Raw genomic sequence first — 27,166 nt, 5'->3', positions numbered from 1 at the left:
GTAAGTTGTTAGCAAAGGGAAAAGTTTTCGTCATCGCAGCTCAGCGCTCGGTGCGTAGATTGAGACTAAACGATGGTTCATGGGGGAGATGTGATTGAAGAGGATGTGGAAACGTGATTCAATGAATGCCGGGTGACATTTATTTTCTCCTGGCCTTTTTGGCTCCGCAGCTTATTTATAGGGGAGTTAACTCGATTGTGAGAGCAAGGCAGTCAAGATGGCCATTTTTCACACCACAATAAGATTAGTACAATATGACAGCGATTACGCATACGCAGGGTGCTCATAATTTGCCAGCAACAGGGTGCTGACTCAATCAAACCGTTATCACAGACACTGAGGATGATTTTTTTTGCCATTTAGTAAAGCCAGAATAACAATAGAGAAATATATTTATTTTTAAATGGTAATTCATGTATGTTTAACCCTTTAACACACATCACCTGAATACAGCAGATTCTTAAGGTTTCAGTTGGATACATTAACTCTTGGTCATTTTTACAACCATTATACACTATACATTTTTTAATACATTATACACTATGTTCACCAGCTAGTCAGTAACTTTCTTTGTCTGTTGTTTTAGCTCTGGGCAGGTGGTGTACAGTGGGTTTATCAGACCTTTTCCCATTTAAAACAGGTGACTACGGTTGCTGGAAACAAAGTTGATAAGAGCTGACAGAATGAATTAAAACAGTGACATTAGAGGCTGTAAAAACTAAAACAATGCTAAAATGTAGTGGTGATAGCAGGTTTATCACTACAAGCGACTCCTTCCACATTCACTTTTAATCTGTTGTTCATACACAAACTTTGATTATTACAGCTGTGAAATCCAAACCAGAAAGGCCAGTTTGAGGAATAGATCAGCCTTAAAGGTAACACATACCCTATTGTGTGTATATTAGGAGACAAAGTAGATGGGTTACCTGCAAGGAAAATGAGATTTGTAACACTGGGTTGTGCTGTTATGAACTGGAAAATAAGAATTCCAAGCTGTTTCAGTTTGAGTGGCTGGAAGAGTTTATTGATTTAATTGGGATGGAAGGAGCAGCTGCTACAATAAGGCACTTTGATCTGGATCAGGAGGGTCTGTCGGATACTAAAAGGTCATACTTAACAGATTATGTGTAATGGAATAGTTCTTTAAGGTTTGTCTTGATGTATCGTATTTATTGATGTCTACCCCCCTTCCCATTTGTTCATTTTATTTTTGTGCATATACATTGTTGTAGGTCAGCGGTGTCAAACTCATTTTAGTTCAAAGGCCACATACAGTCCATTTGATCTTAAGTAGGCTGGAAAAGTAGAACCATTACATAATAACCTATAAAAAATATATAAATTATATGTCATTTAACTTGACTGTAATAAACCATCCATTTACAAAACAGATGAGCGACCTCATCAAGAAAAATGAGTGCTATTTCAACAATATTATGTTTCAGATTTTTACAGAAGCACAGAAGCTGCTGATTGACATTTTGCTCAGTGTTCAATATATGAATAGTTTAAATATGATCAGAATATGTGTATTCTGGTCAGGGTGGTGAAGCATTTTATATGAAGTAGACTCCTCACAGTTTAACTTGATCCTGAATCCCTTTTATCATACTTTGCAAAGTTATCCAAAAAAAAGATGCCAGAACACTGAACACTAGTTTGGATAGGATTTTAAAATGTTACAAAGTTATAGCAGTTATGATGCTAGGCAACTATGCAACATTGTGTTGCAGCAAAAGATAACCCCAGTTCTGCTTTTTTGCTGGGTAACCCTGCATTAAAAACCAGAGCCTTCCAACATAGTGGTCTCAGTGAAATGAATGTGAGTGCTGATGATACTGGTCTAAACTTCACCACAGAGGGGGAAGTTGAGGTCTAAATACTGAATACTTAAAAATACTGAAAATATATTTTAGTACATTATAAAGTGTGTGTGTGTGTGTGTGTGTGTGTGTGTGTGTGTGTGTGTGTGTGTGTGTGTGTGTGCGCATCTGGGGGAAAAGAATGAAGCACAGGTCTCTCCAGTTGTAGCGTTCAGATTCAGCAGTGGGATGTTTTCCTCCATGACATTTTATTTTCTGCATCATTTTAATTGATTTTCTTTTCCCACTGCATCTATAAAAAAACGCCATCAGATAAGACAATCTTGCAAAGCCACAAGGGTGCTCAGCTAAGAATGAAATGTATCTGCATCAAATAAATGTTTTTGCAATGAGGCTTTTTGATGGATTCTGCATTGATTTCATGCAGGAGAGTGAAAATCATATTATCGGATAAAGATTTTTTATTTATAAACCACACTGCAACCGAGGCCGTATTTATGGACTCTGCTCATTTCTTCCATTATCTCACTGGATGCGTGTTTGTGTGTGCTTGCAGGTCTGAAACGAAGCTATTCCTGTGAAGTCTGCAGCGTCACACTGAACTCAGTGGCACAGTACCATGCACATCTGCAGGGCTCAAAGCACCAAAACAAGTGAGTAGATCACGCCAGAGTGCACTGCAGAAACACAACTCATTTCCACTTTTAACTATTGATGCTGCAGTGATTAATGCTAAACGCTACACCTCATCTTTAGCACGGAAAATGTTGTTTTCTTTGCTTTCATCCGTGACCTTGAAATCCCCGGCTTCTTAAGGGGGGCCTGCGCAATTTAGATACAGTGCATTTCACATTGCATGCATAAATGATGAGAGTATTGTAGAGCGCTGCAATGCTGAGACTGAAATCTAAACGGGCTCATTTTTTTTGCCAAGGGTATCCTGTGATATGCCTCCTAGTTCAGTCTCATTAGAAGCAATTTTAAGGGGAAAAATTCTTTAATTGAGCCCTTTCCTTTCTTAACTGGTGCCTGCGACGCCTGCAAGAGCCAGTCTCGAGCTGAGAATCAACAGTATAGTCACAACAAACAGCCAGCCAGCTGGAGTTCACTTTCCACCAGCCTCCTGTCTCAAAAAAAGGCTATAAAACAAAAGCTCATTAAAAAAAAAAAAGCTGCACATACACACACACACAGCCAATTCCCTGAATCTCACAACTGGTATATTAAATGAATACAGAGAGGAGTTTTTATAAAAACGTACGCACCATTAAGCCAATCTACAAGTTGTTCTAAACAAAAATTGGACAGGTACTGAAGAAAACACAGACATTTACACAATATGAGCACCTAATGTTAGTTCTGCATTTGTTTTAAACTCACAAAACATGTCGTAAAAACAATATGAAACTAGAAACAAGCTGATATTTCATTCTAAATGTTGTTGAGGGAGTCTTATTCTTTAGAACAGTGATTCCCAAATGGGGATAATAGCACCTCAGGGCTCTGTAGTAGTATTTCAGCTACTTAGAAAAAAACCCTGTATATTTGCATTTAGGAGGACTATGAATACATAAATAGGATTAGAATTGAGGTGATGCGGATAGATTTCTCCTACCAGTGCATTTATGAAATTTTCCTACTTGAACATTACATAAGCATACATACGAATTGCACACACTGCACATTCTTATCACTCTCTAGCACTAGCAATAAATACGGGACAACATTCGGTCTACTTCTAATCATATTCTGTGCAGCATCTTTAGAATATTTCTTATCACGCTAACCAACAAACTACTAACTATAACAGGCCTTCCAGCAACCAGAGTCAGCTGTAACACCTTAAATTTCTCATCCATTCGTTTATTTTTTCCGACATCTCCTCTGCAAAGATTACTTGACCTAAAGCAATGTCAGTAGGAACCAGAGGAGTGCAGACAGTCTATGGTAGTGCGTGGGCTCTGGGCAGTAGGTGTGAATTGATGGGGGCTTACATGGTGCATGTCCTGGAATTAATTCCCCCTGCTGGGCACTTTGTGGCTGCACACATCCACAGGGAACGCTGGCATCAGGAGACGTGACGTGCCCGTTTAACAGCCCCGCGTTTTAGTCACAGATGCCTGAGCCGCCTTGTTGGAGCCACTGGGTTTCCATGCAGATCCTCCCTCATATACTCACACATACACACATGCTCTCACAGGGAATTCAGACGACACGCGACCTAACACACATCCCCCACCCCCTCACCTCCGCCCCGACCAGCCTGATTTCACCCGCATAGCCTGCAACGGTGCCTCGGGTCTATTTAGGTCATTTGCTTAATGCTAGTTTACACGGACAGAATAAAGGCTTATCTAGCTTTACAAAACTCCAGAGAGGGGCTGAGGATAATATTTTATGTGTCTGGTGTCCTTTATCATAACAGCACTGGAAAAAAAGATTACACAAAGGCATTTGCTGTCTGTCTAAGCCTGAAAGGAGGGGGTGGAAATTGGAAACTTTGCCATGTATTTGTTTTTAGATAAGAAATCATAATTTGAAAGATGGGAATTTTAAAAACACCTAAAGCCATGAATTGTATTAGGGCATAACACACTTGTCTCAACAAGCTAGTGGAGGTAGAAGAAGCTTTAAGATGACTGGTGCTGGCATATTTACTTAACCGTTGTGGACAAAGCAACCAAATTTAACTCTCGACTGTCTGGTACATATAATCTGCTTGCATGTGTGCTATTTATGTTCAGCCAAAAAGGGTTTAGTCCAGAAATGGCAGTAGAATAACCCTTTTTACTGTCAAAGAAGAGTCACAGCATAGAGAAAGATCGCTTGAAAAATGTGTCAGTTCTTTCAAAATATTGCCAAGTTGACTTTAAAGTTAAATTAGTTGGGGGGGCAGTTGGACATGAATAGTGACATACTGAACTTATTCCAATATATAGAAGATATATATATATATATATAAAGTCACAATTTAAAGCTTCCTTAATATCAACAGTGGGTCAAATGCTTTAAGTTGTAACTTATATTACTAATATTACAAAGTAACACATTAGCTCTGGGCCTGTCACAGTAACTACTTTTGTTGGACGATATATTGTCTCAGAAATAATTGTGATAAACGATATTATTGTCATTAGAAGATCATTTAATACCACTGATATAATGATAATATAATGGCATAATAATTCAAGGGGACTGGTATGGGATTGGAGAGTGGGCACTTTGTTTCTGTAAAAACACAAACTGCCATTATGGGCCGGGACAGAGTTATTTAACTATAATTTCAGTCAATCAGTTATGTAGTTACCTTTTCATTTCAGTAATATATTACTGTTAAGGTATGACCATGAAGGAAGGGTGTATTTGTTTGAAAGAAGTCACAATAGCATAATTAGTCCAGACAATCACATTTTATGCTCCAATCACTGGAATCTCTGAGCTGTAGTCAATTGATCTCTGCAGTTATTGATGTGTCTACTTCCGTCTGTGGTTATTTGCATGACTCAACAGGTCAACTGAGGTCGGGTTGTGTCCGTGTTGGTTGGTTTGATTATGTCACTTGATATGAAGAGGGTCACATTGATGGAAACAAAGCCCATTGGCTGCATGGCTTTGTCTATGTAGCCATTTGATGCTAAGATGAACTTAGCGTAGGAAAGAAATGAGGGAGCTCAATTTTGACTCAAGAGGAGAACAAATAACCTATTCATGACAGGCGTACTAATGAGAGGTGTGATCAATATCCTCTAACAAGCCAGCTACATGAGTACAACAACTAAAGCTAAGTCCCTCTGATTTGCTGCTGGCATCAAAAGCAGGAGCCTCGAATCTAATGGACTTTGATTTACAAGATTATCAAGATTTACAAGTTTGGTTTGGCTTCATGGCATGTTTCCCTACTCTCTTTTTTCTTTTTTTTACCCTTTCTCAGTGGTGCTCCACTCTGCTCCCGCCTCCTCAGTTTCCAAACCTGAATTAGAAGACTTAATGTAGCTTCTTTCTTTTTTTGACTCTGTTGCAGCGTCATGGTAAGTCTGTCTTTCTAGAGAGACTAAAGACTAAAAAAGAAAGACTAAAATAGCCCAGAGGCTTTATGTGGAGCCCTAGCTGAGGAGGAGAGGAAGAGCTCAATGCTGAGAGCAGCAGTGAAGCCATTGAAATGCTAGACTGGTGTGACCGGTCAGTGTTAACTGAGGGGGATGGAGAGGGAACCCCATTTAACCTTTGGATGAATAGAACAGTTAGAGCTCTCTCTGTTGGCCTCTCTCTGCCACTCATTGACTAAGACACAGTAAACACCGGGTGGCAGCCATTTACCGATCAATCCGGTAATCTGCACTGTTTTTACAGGTATTGACCTTTGCAGTGTTTTGATCTCAATGTACATCAGCAGTATGAGTCATCATTCATCAGCATGTTGAGCATGAGAAGGTTAAAGTTGTGTAGTTATTGGATTTAATAGATAAGAAAAGCTTAAACTGAAGATTGAATATTCTCTACACAAGTAAAGCATTTAAGAGCTATGTAAGTACAGTCCATTTACCATGAAAAAAAGGAAAAAGGAAATATTTGCTAAAGGGGTGCCTTCTTCCACAAGTCCTACTGTCAAAGAGCATCACAATCACCTATATAGAAAGTCCTGCTCTCCATTAAAACTGTTTGGACTGTTGTTGAAAGATGTTCTCCATCTGGCAGAAAAGATCAAGTTTATCTATTGATTTGTAAAGCTGATCCTTCATTATTTTATGATGCTGCAGTGTTGACTGAAATCTGTGTATTGCCACTAAACCTACAGCTAATGGGCTAATATAAGTTATATATGGTTCAGTGCCCACCTTGATACATTCGGTGTTGGTCAATTGCCATCATCAGATCAGTCATTTTTATGTGTAAGAAAACCGTTTCCAAAGCAAGCATAACTTTTGTCTTTAAAGAATAACAGTCTAGCCTCGGGTGTCGGGTGGAGTACCAGACAGGTTCAGGCCGGTTGGGTTTGAAAGGTGTACAGAATTATAATGTGCAGTACTCACAGCAGTCATGGCAAGACTCTTTGCCAGCTGTAATATCCTCCAGTGGATAATGGCACTGTTAGCACTTGTTATGAAGTTTGATGCTCTGGTTTTAAATGATGAGCTTCTGACTCACTGTAACTAATAATGGCATGATATTCAGACTGCGTGGACACTTTTTTACTGTTTCAATCTCATAAAGATCATGACCTGTCTTACTCTCTTTTTTTGTAATAATGTCTTTTTAATAACATGCCTGACCTCTAAAGATGGATCACCCAGGATTGTTCAGAGTCAACCGAATTCCACAGATGCCTTCCATATTTTATAATAGATGAATACTGTGATATTAATTTGGTTCGGTTTGAACTGAGTGATACCACAATACGTGATTGTCACTGTTTGTTGTTGTACATAATATTGTTTATAATAATCATCTCAGAAAACCTGAAGCATCTGTTCCAGAATAAAACTCACTGTTAAAAATGTTAATTATATCTCATGCATATGAAGATGAACCATAAGTGAATGCAAGCTCAACTAGCAGGAATCTCTTTGCCACGTTGCACCACCATTTCTCTACAGTAGCCCAGAACAGACAAATCATCACTGACTCTAGGGAAGGCCTTTCATGTTTTTCATGAGTTTTGCAGCCACTGTTGGTTCCACTTGGAAGGGGGCATGAGGGGAGGGGTATTCAATTTGTTGCCATCTGTTACCTAACTGCTAGAAAACTATTAAATACTACACATTTTTACTAAATAGTCAGTTTTCATGATCGTATTTAGCATTTTAACCCATAGTTTACTCTATTGTAAACAGCTAGAATGGGGCTTGAGGAGATCAGGGACAGATGCCTTGATAATATGGGTATTTCTGCAGTGCACATGGACTCGGTTGCCATCAATAGGTCAGTGACTGACAGTGTAATTATTGTGCCATCTCCTCATCCCAGGACAGCCATCCATCAAGATCCAAGCATTCCCACAACATGCATGTTTTTATCTTGCATGCATGAGCACAGACACATGTGTGCATACTAATGGCTTTTTAGATTCAACCATGCTAATGGTCTGTAGAATGTAATAAGCCACATAGCTCCTCGCTGCTGAAGCATATGAATCTGTTACAGATTATTTCACACTGTGATGAAAGGATTTATTTCTTAAAAACCGCAGTGTGTCTATGTTGGTTATTATCTGAAGATAAACATTTACTGTTTTCATCCCCTCCTAGTTTGACATCATATTGACTCTAGCATCCAAAAAATGTGAGATTACTGTTCTGGAAAAACAATGCAATTGTAAATCTATTGTTTTTCTCACTGTTGAGTTGCTTTCATGACCTTTGGGCACTTGAAAACTGTTAAAAGCTTGAATGTATAACGTCTGACACACATCAGTGAAGATGAATCCCTCATTTCTGGAAAAACACACTTTTTGATCAAAGTTGAATGCATCAACCCTGCCAGCTGAGAGCCTGATGAATCACTTATGTGAAGGATTTCTTTTTATCCAGATTGTTTTGTTGCTGCAGACATAGTGCAGTCAACAGTGATTTTAAATAATATTTATCTAATGATGAGTCACTCAGTCTCCAGATGCTTTGCTTCTGTCTGACAACCCTCAACCTCCCTGACTGATTCATACACTGTAAAATGTTTGCACTGTATCTCGGTAACCCATGCAAATGCTTTGCTTCAATGGGTTGTGATCTTACACAGCACTTACAACATCACACGCAAAAGACAAATTATATCAATTTGTCTTTGTACACGACTAAGAGCCAGTCACACTAGCAGCTCTGTGAGGCTGCACTAAATGCTAACATCAGCATGCAAACATGCTCATAATAACGGTGTGAGATGAAACTGTTAATTGATGTTTAGATCATCTTATTGTAGCTTTCTGCCACAGTGCTAACATTTGTTAATTTGCAGTAAAATAAACTTATGTGGTTAGTGGGTTGTTGGATAAATGAAAACTTTGTTAAAGTTAAAGTTATTCCAATTCACCCCATGTCAACCTCATCACCAGTGCTGCAGGTATAGTCAAGGGAACAACAAAGTCATTAGGATGCATCTGCTGGGAGCCATGAATGTCTATACAAACTTTTATGGCAATCCAACCAGAAGATGTTGAATCATTTCACTGGATAAATGAAAACTTTTACTTGCTGGTAGCGCTAGAGGAAAAATCCTTACAGTACAAATCGTGCCAAATTCTATGGTCATACATCCATTAGTTGTTGATATATTTCACTTATGACCAAAAATATCATCCTCATTGTAGTGCCAGAGGAAAAGTCACCTTAAGTCCTCAGAGTTCAACCTCTGGGCACCATGAATATATGTGCCAAATGCTATGGTAATCCATCTAATAGTTGTTGAGACATTTTACTATGGACCAAAAACCCATCCTACGTATTGATGAGATATTTCTGTCTTGACCAAAATGTTGGACCAACGTACCGCAGCCACAACTTCTAGCTTTGATAAAACACATAATAAAAAGGTTATGTGTTTTGCTTTCACTGCATGGTGTCATTTTGGGAGGTGATATGTTGAGTGTGTAGGTTGCTCTGCTCTGACTCACGCTGTGTCCCCAGCTATGCCCGGAGAACATACTGTAATGTGCATCATATTCACCTAGGTTAAATCCAGCTGACAGGAGCAGCAGGATTTATTCTGTTTATCCTGGTAGCTTGCTCTATGCTCAGGCCAGAGATATGAAACAGAATGAAATATGATGATGATGCCAGAGCTTGACTCCTACCTGTTTCTCCCCTACAGTCCCTTGTGTCTCCGCTTCATGCTTGCTAACAGGACAAGTGCCAATGCTCTCATCTGTCCACTTTAAACACCCGGTGCCTTCACATCATATACTGTATGCCTCCTTTTAGAAACAGCAACACAGAGACATGGAATCTAAAGTTTGGCTGTCTGACATGTCCTCAAAATTGTTCCTCTGTTTTATAAGTTATTTGTGGATTGCTCTTTAAGATAATCCTCAGTGATCGCGGGACAGCAGATTCTACTCTCCCTAAAAAAGACTTTATTGCCATAGCAATGACTCGCACATTGACGTAAAAATGAATGAGTTAATCAAGAGATGACCAATTATTGACAAATGTGATAATTGATGAGGGCAGACAGGTCTATCCAAGGGCTTTCTTTATTCTCTCAGGCATGGCAGTCAATATAAGAGGGTAGCCTGGGGAGCAATCATCCCCTTGAGGCTCTATCCCGCCTGCCACAAATCACCATCACCACCATCATGATTCTTTCCTTTCCATTCAAACCCTTTTTCAAACAAGTAATACATGCACATACAAATGATCGTGTCTTCAAAGCATTGAGAGAAGGCTCTCTAATAAGCCTTGACAGTTTCTCTCATTGCAATTCAGGCAACATATTTATTCTGTTCAAAAGGAAGCCAGATTCTGCTGGCAGCATTTGTTATCTGTACAGTATGTGAAGGCTGGTACAGCTGTAGGAGAGCTCTGCTGGAAATAGACTGCTGCTTTGGACACGCTTTAGACACGGCAACAAAATGGCCATCAGGGTATCCCTGGGAAACATCAATTAAACATCCTGCACCGCAATTCCAAGTCCACCTCCTTCGGAAATTGTTCGTGTCATGCCCAAATACATCGCAGCAACAACACGCCTGTCCCATGTCTAAATGAAATATGACTCTCTTTTTGACTTGCTTTACAGAGCAATATCCTTTGCAGTCTTTAGTTACCCAAAATCCAATGAAAGCTGATCACTTATTAATGATGTTTTCAGATGGTCTTCAGTCACTACAAGGTGTAAATAATAGTTCATGTTGGCAGCCAGGATGTATTGTTTTCTCACTACAAAGAGGCTTTTATAATACTTTACAACCTGGTACATTGTTCTGCTGTTTGTCTGCCAGGTGTTGTAGTGGACTCAACTCAGGACAATGAGCAATCAATCACCAACAAATACACTAGCAACTCAACTCTAAACACTCATATGTATCACTAATTGAGTGAAACTTTCTGGTGGTAAAACTGTACATTTGTACCTTGAGGACCCTGATGAAGGCCATAAGCTATGGTTAACTACAAGTTAACCAAGTGTTGCTTTTTTCAAACTGTACATTACCAATGGTATAAATTGACAAGGAAAGCCCAGGTTGCATTATTAATTAGAGTCTCATTTATTCAAACCCGCCCTCCCAATGAGAAGTTGGATCAACCAGTCACATAGGTCAGTACATCCCGTTTTTCCGACTAGTCTGCAAGCCCCTGCAATGTATTGTTACCTATAAATACATGATGAGATTAGTTACAATGAAATTTGACTTTTTTTATTTGAAAAAAACGAAGGTGTGGTAATAAGAAGCTTCCTTGCATCTGTCGCACTCTACAAAGGCAATTTGTATTTTAGATGTTCAAAGTGTTAAAATTAAATTGAAGTGTTATCAGGTACTGATCATAGACTGTAAAAAGTGATAGACTAACCTTTCAAAACGGCCCAGTGCTGACAACTGTAACAGCTTGATTCAGAAAAATGACATCACCCTTAATATTGTAGATACTGCATGATGATCTTCAGGCGACAATTTCATTTAACATAGAAAATGGAAAAGACTAAAATAAGCTCAGATATATAAGGTAGTGTTTTTGAAATGAACTCATCAGTCGGCAAGCTGTGGAAAATGACTTTGGGCACCTGTGGTTCCGAAGGCGATGTAAGGCTAAAAATTGAGCATGTACAGTGCATTGTGTGCTGAAGCAGAAAACAGCTAGGGCTGAGGCATAGGGGAATTTTCTGTGCCATATTTTCCCAGCACTCATCTCCCGTGTAATGGCTCTGTGATTTACAACAATGCACAGTGGGAGCTCTGTGAAGAGTCAGGCCATTTTTACACCTTGGGCCCATTAGCTGCTCAGTGGAGGGACTTTTACAAACCACTTTATGAGCATGAGGAAGGAGGATATTGATGACAAGACTAGCTCCCAGGCATGACAATCAAAGGTTGGATAGGACGAATGACAAAGGCTTCAACACCACAGAGAGAGATCGTCATGCTTTTTATTATTCGGCCCCATTTCCCCGATCATCAAGCCCCTAATTAATTCCCCGGTGCACACAGAGAGATAACTCAGTTGGCTGGGCAGAGCAGGCAATTGTCAATCTCCAAGTGGGGCAAGTGCCTGTCAGTACCTGCTTTCTTCTCCTCTTTCTTCCTCATTCTTCCATTGATAGTCTCTCTGGGGCTGAAACTGATGCTGGATGAGATGCCAGCCCTCGTTTCATTTAATTAATTGAATTCCCCGGATTCGTCATTCACTAGAGGGTAATCAGATATTCACTTTGTTCATTTCTTTTACTGTTGAAGAAGGCTGGTACATACGGTGTGTCTAACATATCGATGTATAGAGTGGTCCTCTCACTGTAGCTTCTATGCATCCAAATATCCCCCCAATAAAATCAAGGCAAGGTTCAATGCTGTTAGCGAGCTTATTATTTCAACATTTTATAAGCTGTATTAACACATATTTCATTAGTTCAACTGCAAAACTAAACTTTTACCTTTTACCTAGTAAACATTAATTAAACAACAGTGTCTGTATGCCACAGATGATTTGTTAGAGAGAGAAATTATTTAAATTTTTTTCAGATTTGCTACAATTGTTTACTTTTTACTTTTAAAAAAGACCAAGAAGATTATGAGCCTGTCAGTAAATTACCCTGTTCCACTTGTTTTTATGTTTATTTTCAAATAACACATCATCACAAGCTTAAGTGGAGAAACAGAAACTTTAAAAATAACAATATAATAAGAAAACGCTTGGTTGAGGTGGAAAAGTTGATAATGTGACAAACTGTAATTGAAAGAGACTCAGCAAATAAATCATGATGTAGATGATTTATATATATCCAATGAAGTGTCTGCATCGTCTGTGTGGACCAATGAGACTATAAAGCTTCTCCAGTTAATACCAGGCGGGGAGTTCCGGTCCTCTGAAATGAGGCCAACGTGAAAGTAACTTAGAACTGCATTCTATCAAAAGGCCACCAGGGGGCGACCATTTTGGTGTCCAAAGGACTTCGGTCTCAATACAAGTCAATGGAGAATTCACCAACTTCTCACTTGATTTCTAACCTCAGTAAACATTTTCAAAATGTGTTTATGGTCTCAATCGCTAGTTTAAAGCCTTCTTCAATGCAGTATGATGTTCATTTGTGACATTTTGGCCTCCCTGATTTTATATTTGACGATAAAGCAGGGTATGCATTAGGGCGTGGCTACGTCCTGATTGACAGGTTGATTGACCAATGTCTTCGAGATCCAGCCCTCGCAACCTCCTCCTCTCCACCCATGACTCCGCCTCATGCCCATATAAGTAGAATCCGTGTTTTTATTTTTCCCAGCATGCACCTGAAATTGCCCAGATTCGAAACTATTGGCTTCCAAGCAGCAGTCCACAAACCAATGGGTGACGTCACAAATGTTACGTCCATTTCTTCTATACTGTCTATGGTTAATACATGAAACAAATAGAAATGCTATATGGCAGTGAACTGGGAAGCTATTTTGGCATAGTGGCCAAACCAGGTAATTACAACTTCCAGGTCCAAATAGTCTTTTCTCATCATTCTATCATTTTAACATAGTAAATTCAACACATCACTAAATATGAACTGCAAATTGGTCTGCTTAAAATATCCATAGCTTTCTAAATAAATTCAAATTATTAATCAAAAGTATGTGTAATATCTCTAATATACATCGTGGTATCATCACTCAATGGGTGCACATTTTTCACAGTGTTGTTTATTGTTCCCTTTGGCTAGAGCAGTAACCCACAAAGAAACAGGCCCATTTGACAACCCCCCCCCCCCCCCCCATTCAATCCTGGCTCAAATATGTTAATGCTCCGTGTGTATAGCTTTTCCTCCATACATCCTCAAATGAAATGTAAAAGGATTTTTTCCCCCTTTTGCAAGCACTCACTTTCTGTGCTGCACAAAGTCGCTTCAGCATCTTCTGAGATGTTAGTAATTCATAATCAGGAGTAGTGTGTGTGTGTGTATGTGTGTGTGTCTATCCTGCTTTCTCCTTGAATGTGCAAACACACCAAAGTCCTCATGACGCTTTTTTTTTTCCTGCTTTTTTTTCCTCTTCGGTGGATTATTAGATGCAAATGCGTCCAGCACTCCAACATTGTACAATAAAATAGTTGGGGACAGGTGACTTCCTCCGACACAGACGACACAGACAATGATAAGCCGCAACACAGCCGGAGCGGGGCGAGGCTGTTTATCACGAAGAGGGAATTAACTTCAAAGGGATTTGAAAATGTCCATGTGGAATGTAGGCTTGAGGATGAATTATGCATGAAAAAAAAAATGCTTCACCAGAGTAATATGCTGACACAATTTGTCACACGCTACAGGAATACATAAGTTGCAGAGTAGCCACGTTTTGGAGAAGGTGATGTAGTCGGGCGGTGTTGGTATCTCTGGGCTTGTTGGAGGTCTCACAGCTGTGTAACCTACACCTACTCGCACAGTGAATTACTTATGAGACCCTTCTTCACCCTCGAAAGGAAAGCTGGAAGCCTTGATATACAGTAGCTTTGAAAAATGTGTACTCTTGACTTTAAGTCTGTGAATTTGCCTGTGTGTGTGCGTGTGTGTGTGCGTGTGTGTGTGCGTGTGTGTGTGTGTGTGTGTGCGCAGTGCTAGCAGGATTTGAAGGCTGGGCTTGAGGCCATGTATCATCCCCAAGCTTCTTTAACAGCCTGTCCTGCTGTCAGTTTGGGGAGGATGCACATTTTAGAACTGACACTTTGATGGAGAGGAAGGCAAACAGCAGCAAGGATTTTTCAGATATTTAGACAAAAAAATCTGTCTTCTGCCTTCTGTGGCTGAATCTAAACTCTTCCATTTCCACTCTTCACTCAAACCAAGAAGCCTTTAAGATGATGTTCTCTCAGTGCTCTTACTCCATTGACTAATCTATTGAAATCATCAGTAATGTGTGTGACATTACGCAGCATTGGAGAGGCATTCATTCAATAAATACTTCTGTTATGAAGAGTCAGAGCACTCCAATGCAAAACAGTATAAAACTATTCTGGAGAGTAGCATGGCCTTCCAGATGTGTATTTATGTGCTGAACTGCTAATAAAGTGAGGGAATAACCTGGCTGTACTGTACATAGGTCATACTCTGCTTTTAGCCCCAATTACATGTCTAATTCCCTGCATGCACACAGTCTCAGATGGTAGAAAAGCTTCAGGAATCATCTGTGTATTACTCTTTAGCAGAGACAGACAAAATTACCAGATGTGCATTTGCAGAACCAACCAGTTAGTTTTCATCCTAGGAGTCTTGTCTCGTGAAAGAGAAAAATACAGCTTGTAAACACATCCAGTAAAGTATAAATATCTCAGACAAGCTACTGATATGATTTTAATTCTTTATTAAAAAAAACACAAAAACTAAATTCCAAGAGATAACATTGTTGAAATGAAGACAATTATTTCCAGCATGGTCCCAAGATGTTAAAAGATAAAGAAGCACAACATCAAAATTAAACAATACAGTCAGAAAATTAAAAAAAAACAAATCACAAATATACTCAGAAGTATGATTCATGCTTTCTGATTGAATATTAAAAGTTTACAAGCAACAATAGATAGATGAAGACTGAGCGGATGTTTTGACAAAATGTACATCTGCTTTCATCTCCATTAAACAGCACTGCACAGCTGCTCATCTCAAGCTACTCTGTGTGAAACATCTGGATCTGTCTCCAGGACTGTCTTCCAAGTATGAGACAGTCCCCTAACAGAGGACTAACTCTGATTAACTTCTCTCTCTTTTTTCTTTTTTTTTTAACACAAACTAATGATTTGCTGTGACAGAGCTTTGATGTCATCATGAATAAATCAGTTAACAGTATATTATTCTGCCTCATTTCACTGAGCAACAGCAGCTTCATAAATTATATGTGTGTTATTAAACGCTGCTTATCACCATGCTTTTTTTTGACATCAAAAAGATCCTCATAATGCTTTGCAAGTGAGTTTGACACATATGAAAACGATAACAGGAAACCATTCTGTAGTAACTCACTATGGGATTAACCAGACTTTGTCCACACTGTGATGTGACATAGCCAACATAATGATCCATCTTATTATTAATATGATAGATAGAGTTAATTTATGGTTTACTTCTGTTGTACTTTGATGTATTTTACTGGCTGTATCACACATGATTATGATCATAAATAAAAGTGAAAGTAAAAACATCCATCATGGTGATGAGATTCTGCCAAAGTCAACACCTAAAATAGTTTTTGTTACAAGCAGCCAAGTGCATACAGCATCAAATAACACTCAGGTCCTAATCTGTTCCAAACTAAAGTTACTGTCTCATGTCTAGTTTTATGTGTATCTTATAGTACTGTTTTACTTTGATCATCTTCTTTTTACTCTGTGCTGTATTTTCATCTGTTGCTTTCACAAAAGCCCTTCTAGGGACAGATGTTGCAAATTATCATTAGCTATAAACACTGTGATACTTGCATCAAACAGCTGTTTTAGCTTGTCTATGATATTGGATATGTCTCTATTAAATAAACCATAATAATAATAATAATAATTCCAAACAAGTAAATGGTTGCTTATATTTTTATTGGTTATAATGACAGTGAAAAATAATCCACACTTGAGAGGTTAGTGACATTGGTGAGTGGAGTACATGCTAAGTGAATGTTATGATGCTGTTGCAGACACACTGTGTTTCATATTTAACACCTTCAGGTTGGGTTTTTTGGCAGATGTAAAAATCCATCACAATGCTTGAATTAAACTCAAAATATCAAATTTTAAAATAAATCTGGTTATGTTGAGAGAGAAAATCCACATTTAAAGCCAATAAAGATGCACTGGGAGACAGATAACAGGTGAAAGAAATACAATATGAGCACAGAGCACAGAGCTGAACTATTGAGCACACTAGACAAAATGTGCAAGCCAGGGACTGAATCATTAGTGTGTTTGTTATTTGCAGTGCAGCAGACATGTGCAGACCGCTGCAGAAGTCAAACCCTCTGTCCTGTTGTTTACCAGGCTGCCTCCTCACTAACTGTTAACTCTGTTCAGCACACAAACAAAGAGGAGAGAAATGTGAGCGTAGGTCTCAGAGGTGGCTTGTAATCCAGCTGTAAGGCTGTGAGATTGCTCACTGGTGTAATGAGGTGCTAAATTAGACAAATTGAACTCCTGCTTGCGAGACCTTCACATTTGAAGCTTACTATGTTTTTAACTGGGCTTTGCCAGCTGCATCGTATCAAATAAAATACAGCTTCATTTGAGAAGAAGTGATGTAAAATGCCTTGAAGAGGGAAATAAAGTCTCTGAATGAGATCATTCTGCTGTACATTTCAGCTGGGGAATCATGAAAGGAGGAGATTCCACCTAATCCTGAATGTACTATAATTAAGACAGCTTTTACATTTGAGTGTATATTCATACATATGAATGATACCAGCAGAGTATAGCAGCTCAAATTAAAGCTGTATGCAAAATAGAAGCAATCCATTACTGCTATTTTTGTGCATATTTTTTACATTTGGTGCCTTTTTCCCACTATTTGTCCCTTTTAATATCCATACAGCCTGCTCCTCATTGTCATTATATTGATGCAGAAAGAGAAGTATATCTGTCTGTTTGTGTGTGACAGACAGATTTTAGACTCCTTTTGTTACAGCTATTGAATGTCATAATAATACCTATAGAATATTAAGTGTTATTATTACTGTGTGCTTAACTAATTAGGTTTAAACTCTCATATATTTATATGAGATATACTCTAGCATATGGCAAGTACTTTGTAAAGGAAATGAAGCATCTACAAGAGAGAGTGGGATATAAGGACATCACAAACAATTCATTCTGTAGCCTTTGTTGCTAGGGTTGTTGCTAAGGTTTTTCCACATGTTGTTTTGGCTCAAACACATACGAATGTATTATAGAATTGATATTTCAAGAAAAGAACAAGAGAAAGAAGTGAAATCTGACTGCTGGAGTTACGGAAGTTGCCCAATCACAACAGTGCGAGCTCATCAGGAGGAAGGCCTTAAAGAGACAGGAGCTAAAACGGCTTGTTTCAGACAGAGGCTGAACTGAGGGGCTGAATAAAGAACCAGTAGAAGATAAATAAGGAGTTCTTTTTGTAAGAGCAGTGAGACTGAAACAAAAGATTAGTGATAATTCTCTGTGGCTTCATCATTTCCAGCAACACCTGTTCCATTATTAACATGAATGAGTTTTCAGGCACAATTTGGTTAGATGAAAGCTTACAAATATACAAAAAGTATAAACCTCAACTTACAGCAGCAGCACATTCTTCAGATTATGTTGCAGTTCCACAGTTTAAGAGAAGGCTTATGGAAAATATGAAGTTGCCGATCTTTCACTGTGCTCCTCAGTGCATCATCATCATCATCATCATCATCATCTCAGCACTGAACTGAGCTTACAACACCTGCGGTATCACCTGCATTTGCTTTTAATAGTTTGCTATTGCATTTTCTTTTGAAACACATAAAGATGAAAGGAGAGTTGAACGGTTCCCATCAGATTTTTACTGACTTTTATTTCCCTCGGCTGCATTTAAAGCAGGATGTTGTGCAGAATAAAGCCAATAAAACTATATTGGAAAACATGCTTATGGCCCATTTTTTATACAATGAAACTGGAGCCACATTCACGCTCCTAACACCTGCGTGTTTTTTCTAACATTGTCCCAGATGATCGGCATAATTCATGTAGAAGTTCAGGCGGTAAATGATTTTCTTTGTATAGGCGTACGTCTGACTGCACATTGAAATGAACATGATAGTTAATTGTTTCGTCGTCATTGGTGAGACAAACACAACAGGATGCTCCTTTAACAAAACACACTATGACCTGAAGACAACATGGAATTCCGACTGTAAAGACAGGAAACAGCACTGATTACGAGCAAAAAACCAACGCTAACTGTCAATCTGTCATGTTTCTGTAACCGTGTGTCCCATGAGGGGTTACACTGCAGGTTTCCTCTCCATTTATTCCCATCTGTGCTATAAAACCCACAGGCGTCCCGGTACTGGTGATACTCTTTATTATACCTATGAGATTGACAGTCGTCGGCTTGTCTTGATACATTCTTCAGCGGTCCAAGCCATCGAGTAAATCATTTCTGGCGGCCCAAGAGAGATAAGGACAGAGATTGGGGGATGATAAACCGATAAAAAAATGAGGCTGTCTTTTGGTTCGGGCCCCCTCAACCGACACCTGAAGGCTTCCAGTCATCTATTCAATCACACCGCAACAGGGATTAGACTCTGCAACCTTTTGACACCAGGTATCAGAAGATAAGCCAAGGTGTTGAAGAGCCATTGTAACCTTCATAAAGGTGCATGAGAAAAAGGGATATTTGATAAAAGCAGCCACTCTCCTCTAAAGTTCTACCCTTTTTATTGGATCAACACATTGCGGTATGATTTTTCAATCCATCGTAACAGCTCCAGGTATTTTCTCTCTTCAGACTAAGGGATCATTTCTTTGAGCTACTTTCAAAACCAATCCACTTCAGTTTGTTTAATCACAAGTCTCCAAACTAATTGAGGAAAAGAAATTCCTCTGGGGGGGTTTGCTTATTTAATGTTCTATGAGAAACGGAGCGATACAGTTTGCTGATGTTTGTTCATACAGTGAGTTTGTACTTTGAAAAAGGTCAGCCCAAATGTTCTCCCACTGCCCCTCTGGTGTTTTTTCCGTAGGGACTCTAGCAGACCTTATGTGTAGACGTTTCATGGTTAAAATGTGAAGTTCAGCACTTCGCTTGACTTGCGCTTCTACTTGCTGCAGGAAAAATCAAAGTGTGTCAGTGCAGCCTGCCAGTCACAGCTTACTACTGCACATGGCTGGGTTGTTAGTTTGGAATTCAGCTTCAGCTTTGGTTGAGCAGTGACTTGCAGTTTTTTGGGGTTTTTTTTTGCCATGTGGTGGTTATCACTCCTGAGACTCCTCACACACCTCAGACAACCAGCACTTTGGGGGAAATGTAGCAGAATTAAAAGATCATTCTTCTTTATTACAGCTGGGCTCTTAAATGAATAGTTCAAAGTGATACACTGTGCTACAAAATCAAGCAGTCAGACTAGCAGATGGGTTGTAAACCAGCCAATGGTTTAATGAGATGATCTAAAGTACTGACTGCGAGCACACCTGCAATATTGGTAACATGGTGCTTTCAAGTACATTATGTACTGTAGATGAAAGCTGAACAGGTGTGTTAGTCTGTAAAGTGTGATGGATTGTTTGAGTGACGGGTTTAATGTTCACCTTTTCTTCATCCTCTAAATAAGTTTGGCTAACGTGGAGGTTTGATCATCTGACTGTTCAATGCTGTTTTATTTATATGTTATCATAATCCATTTTCATCATTTCTTTTCTTGGGGATACATTGTGAGGTGACCCTCATTTTCAGTGACAATGAGATTACATAAAATAAATCAAACAGCAGAATACAGAAATCCATTCCTACTGAATATATTCAAAAACATGTATTTCTTTTATATGTTTGTTTTATTAGGACATGATTTCACAATACAATTGTTTACAATACAGGTATAATCATGTCCAATTTTACATTTGAACACACACACACACACACACACACACACACACACACACACACACACACACACACACACACACACACACACACAAATTAAAAAAAAAAAAAAACCCTCCACCCACTCCCACTCCCACTCTCCAAATTGATCCATTTTAATGGGCAAATGTGTCCAGGCATGCAGAGTGAACAAAGCATATAATTATCATTTATTAAGTCTTTCTGGTTTTCTTGAGCCATTCTGCCAGTGTGTGTTCAGCTGAAAAACAAATGTTCTAAGTGATGGGAGTTGTAGATATTTTTTCAAAATAAGAGAGGAGAGAATGCCATGTAATATAGAACTTCTCAGTCTACCCTCTAAGAAGAAAGTTTTATTTTAAAATATCAAAAACGGTAAGATTTAAAAGGTGTAAGAGCATAAAAATGACACAAATCAAAACAACTGCATTCAAAAACATTCAAATGTCAGAGCATACTTCTAAAGTATAAAAACGACAAAATAAGCCTAGTTTGTAACAGTAAATAAGTAATTATCCTTTACATTTTTAATCCATTTCTGTAAATGAATGATTCACAATCAGATCACAGTTATTTTCGGGCAAGTACAGAAAGTTTGTGGATCATTTATGAATAAGATGATAAAATGCATTTACGTTAATAAATAATAATGAAGTGCTCCTCTGTATATGACACTTCTATGAGGCATGTATCACTAATAACCTGACTCTGTCCTCTCTGTCTCTGTTTTCCTCCTACAGTCTGAAGAATCAGATATGTGTCCAGTGAGCGTGGGACGAAGACACACACACACACACACACAAAGAAAAAACAACTATTGGATTGATGTCAGACAAGCTGTGGTCAGCTTGCCCTGCTTTTTCTGCCTCTGCCCTGCTTACGCTCTCCTCCACATCATTTCTCTCTCTCTCTCTTTCTGTCTTTTCGCTCTGTCAGTTTTCGGGCCACCCTGACAAGGAGGAAAATAAAGAGATTTTTTTTTCTTCTTTTTTTTTTTGGGTCACACTGTAGCACCGCATCAACTCTCTCACCTGTTGGTATACAGTACGTTTGAAACAGTTTCTCCACATTGCTGGCCACTCTTAAATCATTGACCTTTGACATTCCACTGCAGCTGTGTACTGCGTTCTTTTCTCCACTGACAGTCGAGAGCACTGGAGTGGATCTGATACACAGCAGCCTTTCTAAAAAAAATAAATAAATGCATGGACTAAAATCATACTTTACTGTCCACAAGAGATGCTAAAAGTACTGTAAGTGAATCTTTGACTTGAGAATATGAAGGTTTTTTTAACTATATATAGTTTTTGTTTGCTTTTACTTGAATGAAACAGCATATTTGTTTAAATCAAAAGAAAGCATATACATTCAGCATTTGTTTTGGGCTTTAATTTTGAGTTAATTCTCTTTTTGCCCTCAGATACGGTTCACACAGTGTAACTTAACTGTCATGCTTTCAGTTGAGTTAAATCCCTTCGTGGCCTAAAGGGGTTGATGGCAATAATGACACCGGTTGGACTCTTACTCTACGTTGTAATGGCATTATCTTCTACTGGCTGTACTGAATGCTAAATGACTGTGTAGTGTTTTAAGGAGACCAGCAGGATTGATCAGATATGTCTGCATCTACACAGGAACAGGAGATTATTTTGAAAGCTTCAAATGTGATTCTTAGTTTGGGTCTGGTAGTTTTAGCCTTCAATCCTGAATAATGGTAGCACCATACTCACCAGGTTCATTTAGAAAACTAAATTATGATCCAAACTCCATCCATCCATCAATGTTCCTCTGCTTGTACATGTACAGTACTCTTCCTGGAGGATCCCAATATGTTCTAAGCCCACATACTGTAGGATATGTTATCACTGCAGTCTGTTGTGGGTTTGGAATATGTTCTTCTTCCAGTTAGATGTGACCTCCTCAACTAGATAGTCAGGTCACTTCAACTGACTCCTTTCAGCACACTGGATTAGTAATGCTAATCAAGCAGAGATGAGGAGTGGGCTGCAGAGGTCTGGTAGTTACACACTACATTTGTTTTGTCATTTTCAGACCTACAGTCTTCAGTACAGAAGTGACATCGCTTCAATCTATCAGACTTTGTGCAGCTCCCTCTGTTTTTTAAATGTATTAAGTTGATAACGCAATAACTTAAAATGAATGAAACTTAAATAAATTGATATTAGTATATTATTATGTTACTGGCTCCAGTTATTACATTTGCAAAGGATTGTTTTACGTAGCCAATAACGTAATAACTTAATATGTAATTGGTGAAATGTTATTACGTTATTGGCTTTATAACATTTCAAATGGACAGAATGATTACGTTATCGGGCGTTATTACAACATTGGCTATTATCACACTATTGGTCGTTATTACGTAATTGGCCATTATTATATAATTGGCTGTTATTACGTAATTGGCTGCTACATTCCTCTTCAACCACTAAAAGCCATTCCCAGAACTACCCAGATAAAGCAGGGTTCTACTTTAAAGTGCAGGTCACATATTATTTCACCCTGTTTAAACAGATCTAAGAAACCATTAATAAGTTGTTTTCTTTTGCTGTGTACATGCAGCATATACAGTCTACTGTATGTGGTCAGTGTTATAGGTTTGCTTAAGATGCTATCATTTCAGTATGGTCTTCATCTCAGGGAGGTGTAAGTGGTCGCTTTAGTGAACTTGAACACTGATGTCGAAAGTCGAACATTCACGTACCGAATCCATTCCACTATAGAGCCTTGTAGAATGTGTTGGTAGATAAGGTGTGGACGGACTTGAACCATAACCGCAATGGTTTCACTAAAGACTATTGATATTGTGGAGTGTTTTAAAGGGTAATTCAGCTTTATATATATAAATATATATATATAAATATATGTATCTTATTTGAAGCTTATGTAGCATTCTTCTTTTCTTACATGTCATGTTAAGAAAAATCAAGATGTTGACTTTAAAGTTGTATAAATGAGAACTATGGGGGGAAATGATAAAAGATTATATTACTGTTGTGGAACAGATTAATTTGTAATTGCTATCTGTTTACAGTATAAGTGATTTCTTCTACTGTCATTTTTCAGTGCTATGTTCAACTGCAGAACTGTGTTTGATCAAAATGTAGCTTTGACATACGTGTTGAAGCATATTTAATTTTGCAGAGCCCTCTTTACATTGATTGACAGCCAGAAATCACGTGAACAAAGAGCCGGAGATTTGTACTGTAGAGACAGAGAAGAAGATCATTGCAAAGCTTCATGGACTTGAAACAAACTATCGCTGGTTGATGTCAGAGCCGCCAGCTGATGTGAGAGACACCGCCGCAGATGACATTAACAGTAATTTATAGAAATGTGTTTTTTAATATTGCAAATAAGAAGTGCACGTATGATTTGTTATCGCAAGTTGACATAAAAAAAAAAACTCTTACTGAACTGCTTTGCTCAGACTGAGTGACTGAGTGGCATTTCTGTCCAAACATTGCATCGGATCAGTCGTTTCTCTATCATCACAGGACATCATCCACCTCTCATACACCCTCTAGTCCCCTTGTGCTCTGGGTTATGTGCTCTATTGTGTCTGAGAAAAGAATAAAAGACACTTGCAACTACACAGACTCCCGGTTGTATTGTGTTGTCTTTATTATGTTGCTTCTACATCTTGTCGGTTACAGTAATTATAGTAATGCTGCAAAGTTAAAATAGTTACAGTGATTAGAGTTGTTAACAGGTTGAATGCTTCCTTAGAGATAGCAGAGAGCAATGAACTAGCAAACACAATCTAAAGAGTTGGTTTTAATCATGTGTATAATATTAGCAATGTATCTACATCTGCAAAGATACATTCACAAGGATACATTTCAGCACATCTTGCTGAGTTCCAATTATACTGTATGTGGCATGCCATTAAAACTTTTCTGGTTTGCTCCGAGTTGACATTTTTATACAAGACGTGGGCGATATGGATAACAAGTTTTAACACCTTGTAATGTCACTTTCTAATATAAATAACATAAAGTACATTTAAATTCACTCAAAATCCATATAAAGGAGAATCAGAGTACTTTTTAAACACATACATGATAGAGAAATTAACTAAAATGTGGAAAGAGTAGTGAACTATATTGTATTTGTAATTGTGGTGTTAGAGCATTAAACAGTTTTTCACTATTTCTGGCCTGAAATAGTGACACAGTGACAGGGAGGGGTGACTATAACACCTACTCATAGCTACTATTTTTACATTAGGTAGTTTTGCAAACTTTCATCAGAGACAACTGGGATTCATTTTCAGTCAACCTAAGCACCCAAGGAGTTATTTTAACCTCAGCTGACAGCTTCAGCTTCAGCCTCAGCGCTGCAGCTGGGAGGTCCATGGCCTGAGGTAGAGCATTTGTCAGGTAGCACTACAATCAAAAAGCACAGCATGAGAGGCTTTTGCTCTGAGGGTGACGGCCACTATGAAGCCACCAAGGACTTTTCAGCAGAGAAGTCAGAAATGTTAAGCACACCAAATTACAATTTAATTTGGTTATGAATTGCGATGGATCACTTGTTAACTAGTCATTTAAGTTATATTATAAGTGCACATTTACCTGAAAAATATGTGCCAAAAACACTGGCTGCTAAATGTTACTTTATTTAGAAAATATCCTCTATGTTGCATGCCTTACACCTACACAGACAAGGCCCTGTAAAATGGGATTTTTTATACAGGAGTTTGGTATGAGCATTGTTAACTCAGCGGCTGTTCAATTGGACTGTACTCTCAGCCCGCTCAGCGGTAATTCCCCCAGAGTTTCAAAGAATACTGCTTATTTTTCCATGATGATGTTGTTGTGTTCCTCCAACAGGATGAAAGTCAGCACCTCCAAATCTGAGGCCATGGTGCTGTGCCAGAAAAAAGGTGGACTGCTCCCTTTGAGTTATGAATGAATTGCTGCCTCTAGTGAGACAGTTCAAGTATTCCAGTATAAACACAGTGTATAACTGACCTATGACTAATCATAGCAGTAGCAGTAGTAGATCACCTCTCCTCACGTCCTCTGCGTGTTTCCACACTTCCTCCTGTGAAGTCTCTTACATTACATTTCCCAGTGAAATGTTCCAGCTGGGTTGAGCTTTGTGAGTCCTGACCCATGAAGATAGATCATTCTAACTGAGCCCATCAGGAGGCAAGACTTTTTAATATTTGAATAATAGCATATAAATGGGAAAAGGTGCCAAACTGAATTCCTCATGAGAAGACATGTAGGGCCTCTAAGGGGTCCTTAAAATTTTCTGAACACACTAGAGGATCTGACTGTATTCATCATTTAGTCAGTGACACTGGGACATTATATTTTTGTACTGATTCATTTCAGGGAACTTTTCTTTTTTAGCTTCATTGGAATGGTTGATGACCGAGCTCTGTTGTTCAGCTACACTTTAATCCTATTTCACGTTCAAGCCTCCTGACTGTCCAAATTACACCTGATGTGTAGGTATCCTTTTGATCTAGAGAAGTGTGGTTTCCAGAGATGGAATCAGATCATCTCTAATGTTCTCCCTGATGGTGATAAGAGTGACGAAGAGGACTCGAAGCCCACAGGCTGGAAAACATCTGAGCCGGGGAAATTTGTGGGGGTTGGTTGCAGCTCTGTCCCTGCCTTTGAAAGAGAAGGAGGGTGGTTATTTTGAGAACCGGGGCTACAAAGGTGAGCGTGGGGATCTTTATTCCTTTTCCCAGCTCTATAACCCTCACATCTATGATCACTGCCAAGAGAAGAAGAAGAAGAGTGAGAAAAGAATCCCTGCATCTGGGACAAAACCTGAGCAATCCAGTGCGAGCCCCCTATGGATTCCTCTACTACGCATAGAGAATATGCATAATTGCTCTTTTCCAGGACTGAAGGAATTAGGGAGTGATTTAAGAAGCTTTTCTAAAGCACTGTGTGCCAGTGGCAGAGTTTACAATCTGAGGGAAAATGTGCAGCCTCTTTGTATTCCATGCAGACATCATCTATTCTATATGCTAAGATATACAGTATATGTAGTTGTATGAAGCTGGATTCTTCACACCTGAATCACGCATTGAAGTTATACGCTTGTATCCGAACCACCAATGGTCCGGTTCAAACCCGTCAGCATCCCATGAGGATTCTCACGTGATCTTGTGATCTTGAGAATCCAGCTGCTTCTCAAGGTAAGACAGTGATAGACAGATGGTTCTTCCAATCACCTGCCAAGAATTTTCTCAAAATCCTTGCACTTTTCCAAACAGTTTTCAAGGACGACCTCTCAGATGGTTCCGTGTATGAACCATCTGGCACAGGCATCAGTTTAATATGAAGTGTGTGGAAACTTAATCTAGGTTATCTAAGTTATCTAAGGTTGGGCTTGGACCCATTTATATGACATGCAGGATTGTGCTGAATATAACATGCAAAGTAAAGCATATCTCTGCACACTTTTCCTACACACAAATGCATCTGTATCTGGTGCTCTTCTTCTTCTGCTTCTCTAACACCATAAAGACAATTCAAGGCCGAACATTTCTCAACTGCCTCACTAAACTCTAAATTGAGATTGGAGCATAATGATTATTGAGTCTTTTATGATATTTCATGATTGGCAGATTCTCCACTCTTAAT

The 27,166-nt window shown here is 38.8% G+C and overlaps 1 protein-coding gene across 1 annotated transcript in view; it reads left to right on the top strand.

Annotated features, from left to right (window-relative positions):
* The window catches only part of zmat4a (zinc finger, matrin-type 4a), a 164,689-nt gene that overhangs the window by 113,011 nt on the left and 24,512 nt on the right, over nucleotides 1-27,166 (top strand). Inside the window, exons 6-10 of the mRNA XM_053325597.1 lie at nucleotides 2,383-2,479; nucleotides 25,388-25,440; nucleotides 26,035-26,159; nucleotides 26,263-26,356; nucleotides 26,707-26,718. Of these exons, the coding sequence (XP_053181572.1) occupies nucleotides 2,383-2,479; nucleotides 25,388-25,440; nucleotides 26,035-26,159; nucleotides 26,263-26,356; nucleotides 26,707-26,718 (381 nt within the window). The remainder of the gene's footprint in view (nucleotides 1-2,382; nucleotides 2,480-25,387; nucleotides 25,441-26,034; nucleotides 26,160-26,262; nucleotides 26,357-26,706; nucleotides 26,719-27,166) is intronic.

This window comes from Scomber japonicus, chromosome 9 (genome assembly GCF_027409825.1).
Source record: "Scomber japonicus isolate fScoJap1 chromosome 9, fScoJap1.pri, whole genome shotgun sequence".
NCBI lineage: Eukaryota > Metazoa > Chordata > Actinopteri > Scombriformes > Scombridae > Scomber > Scomber japonicus.
This window is presented reverse-complemented; position numbering and strand designations above follow the sequence as displayed.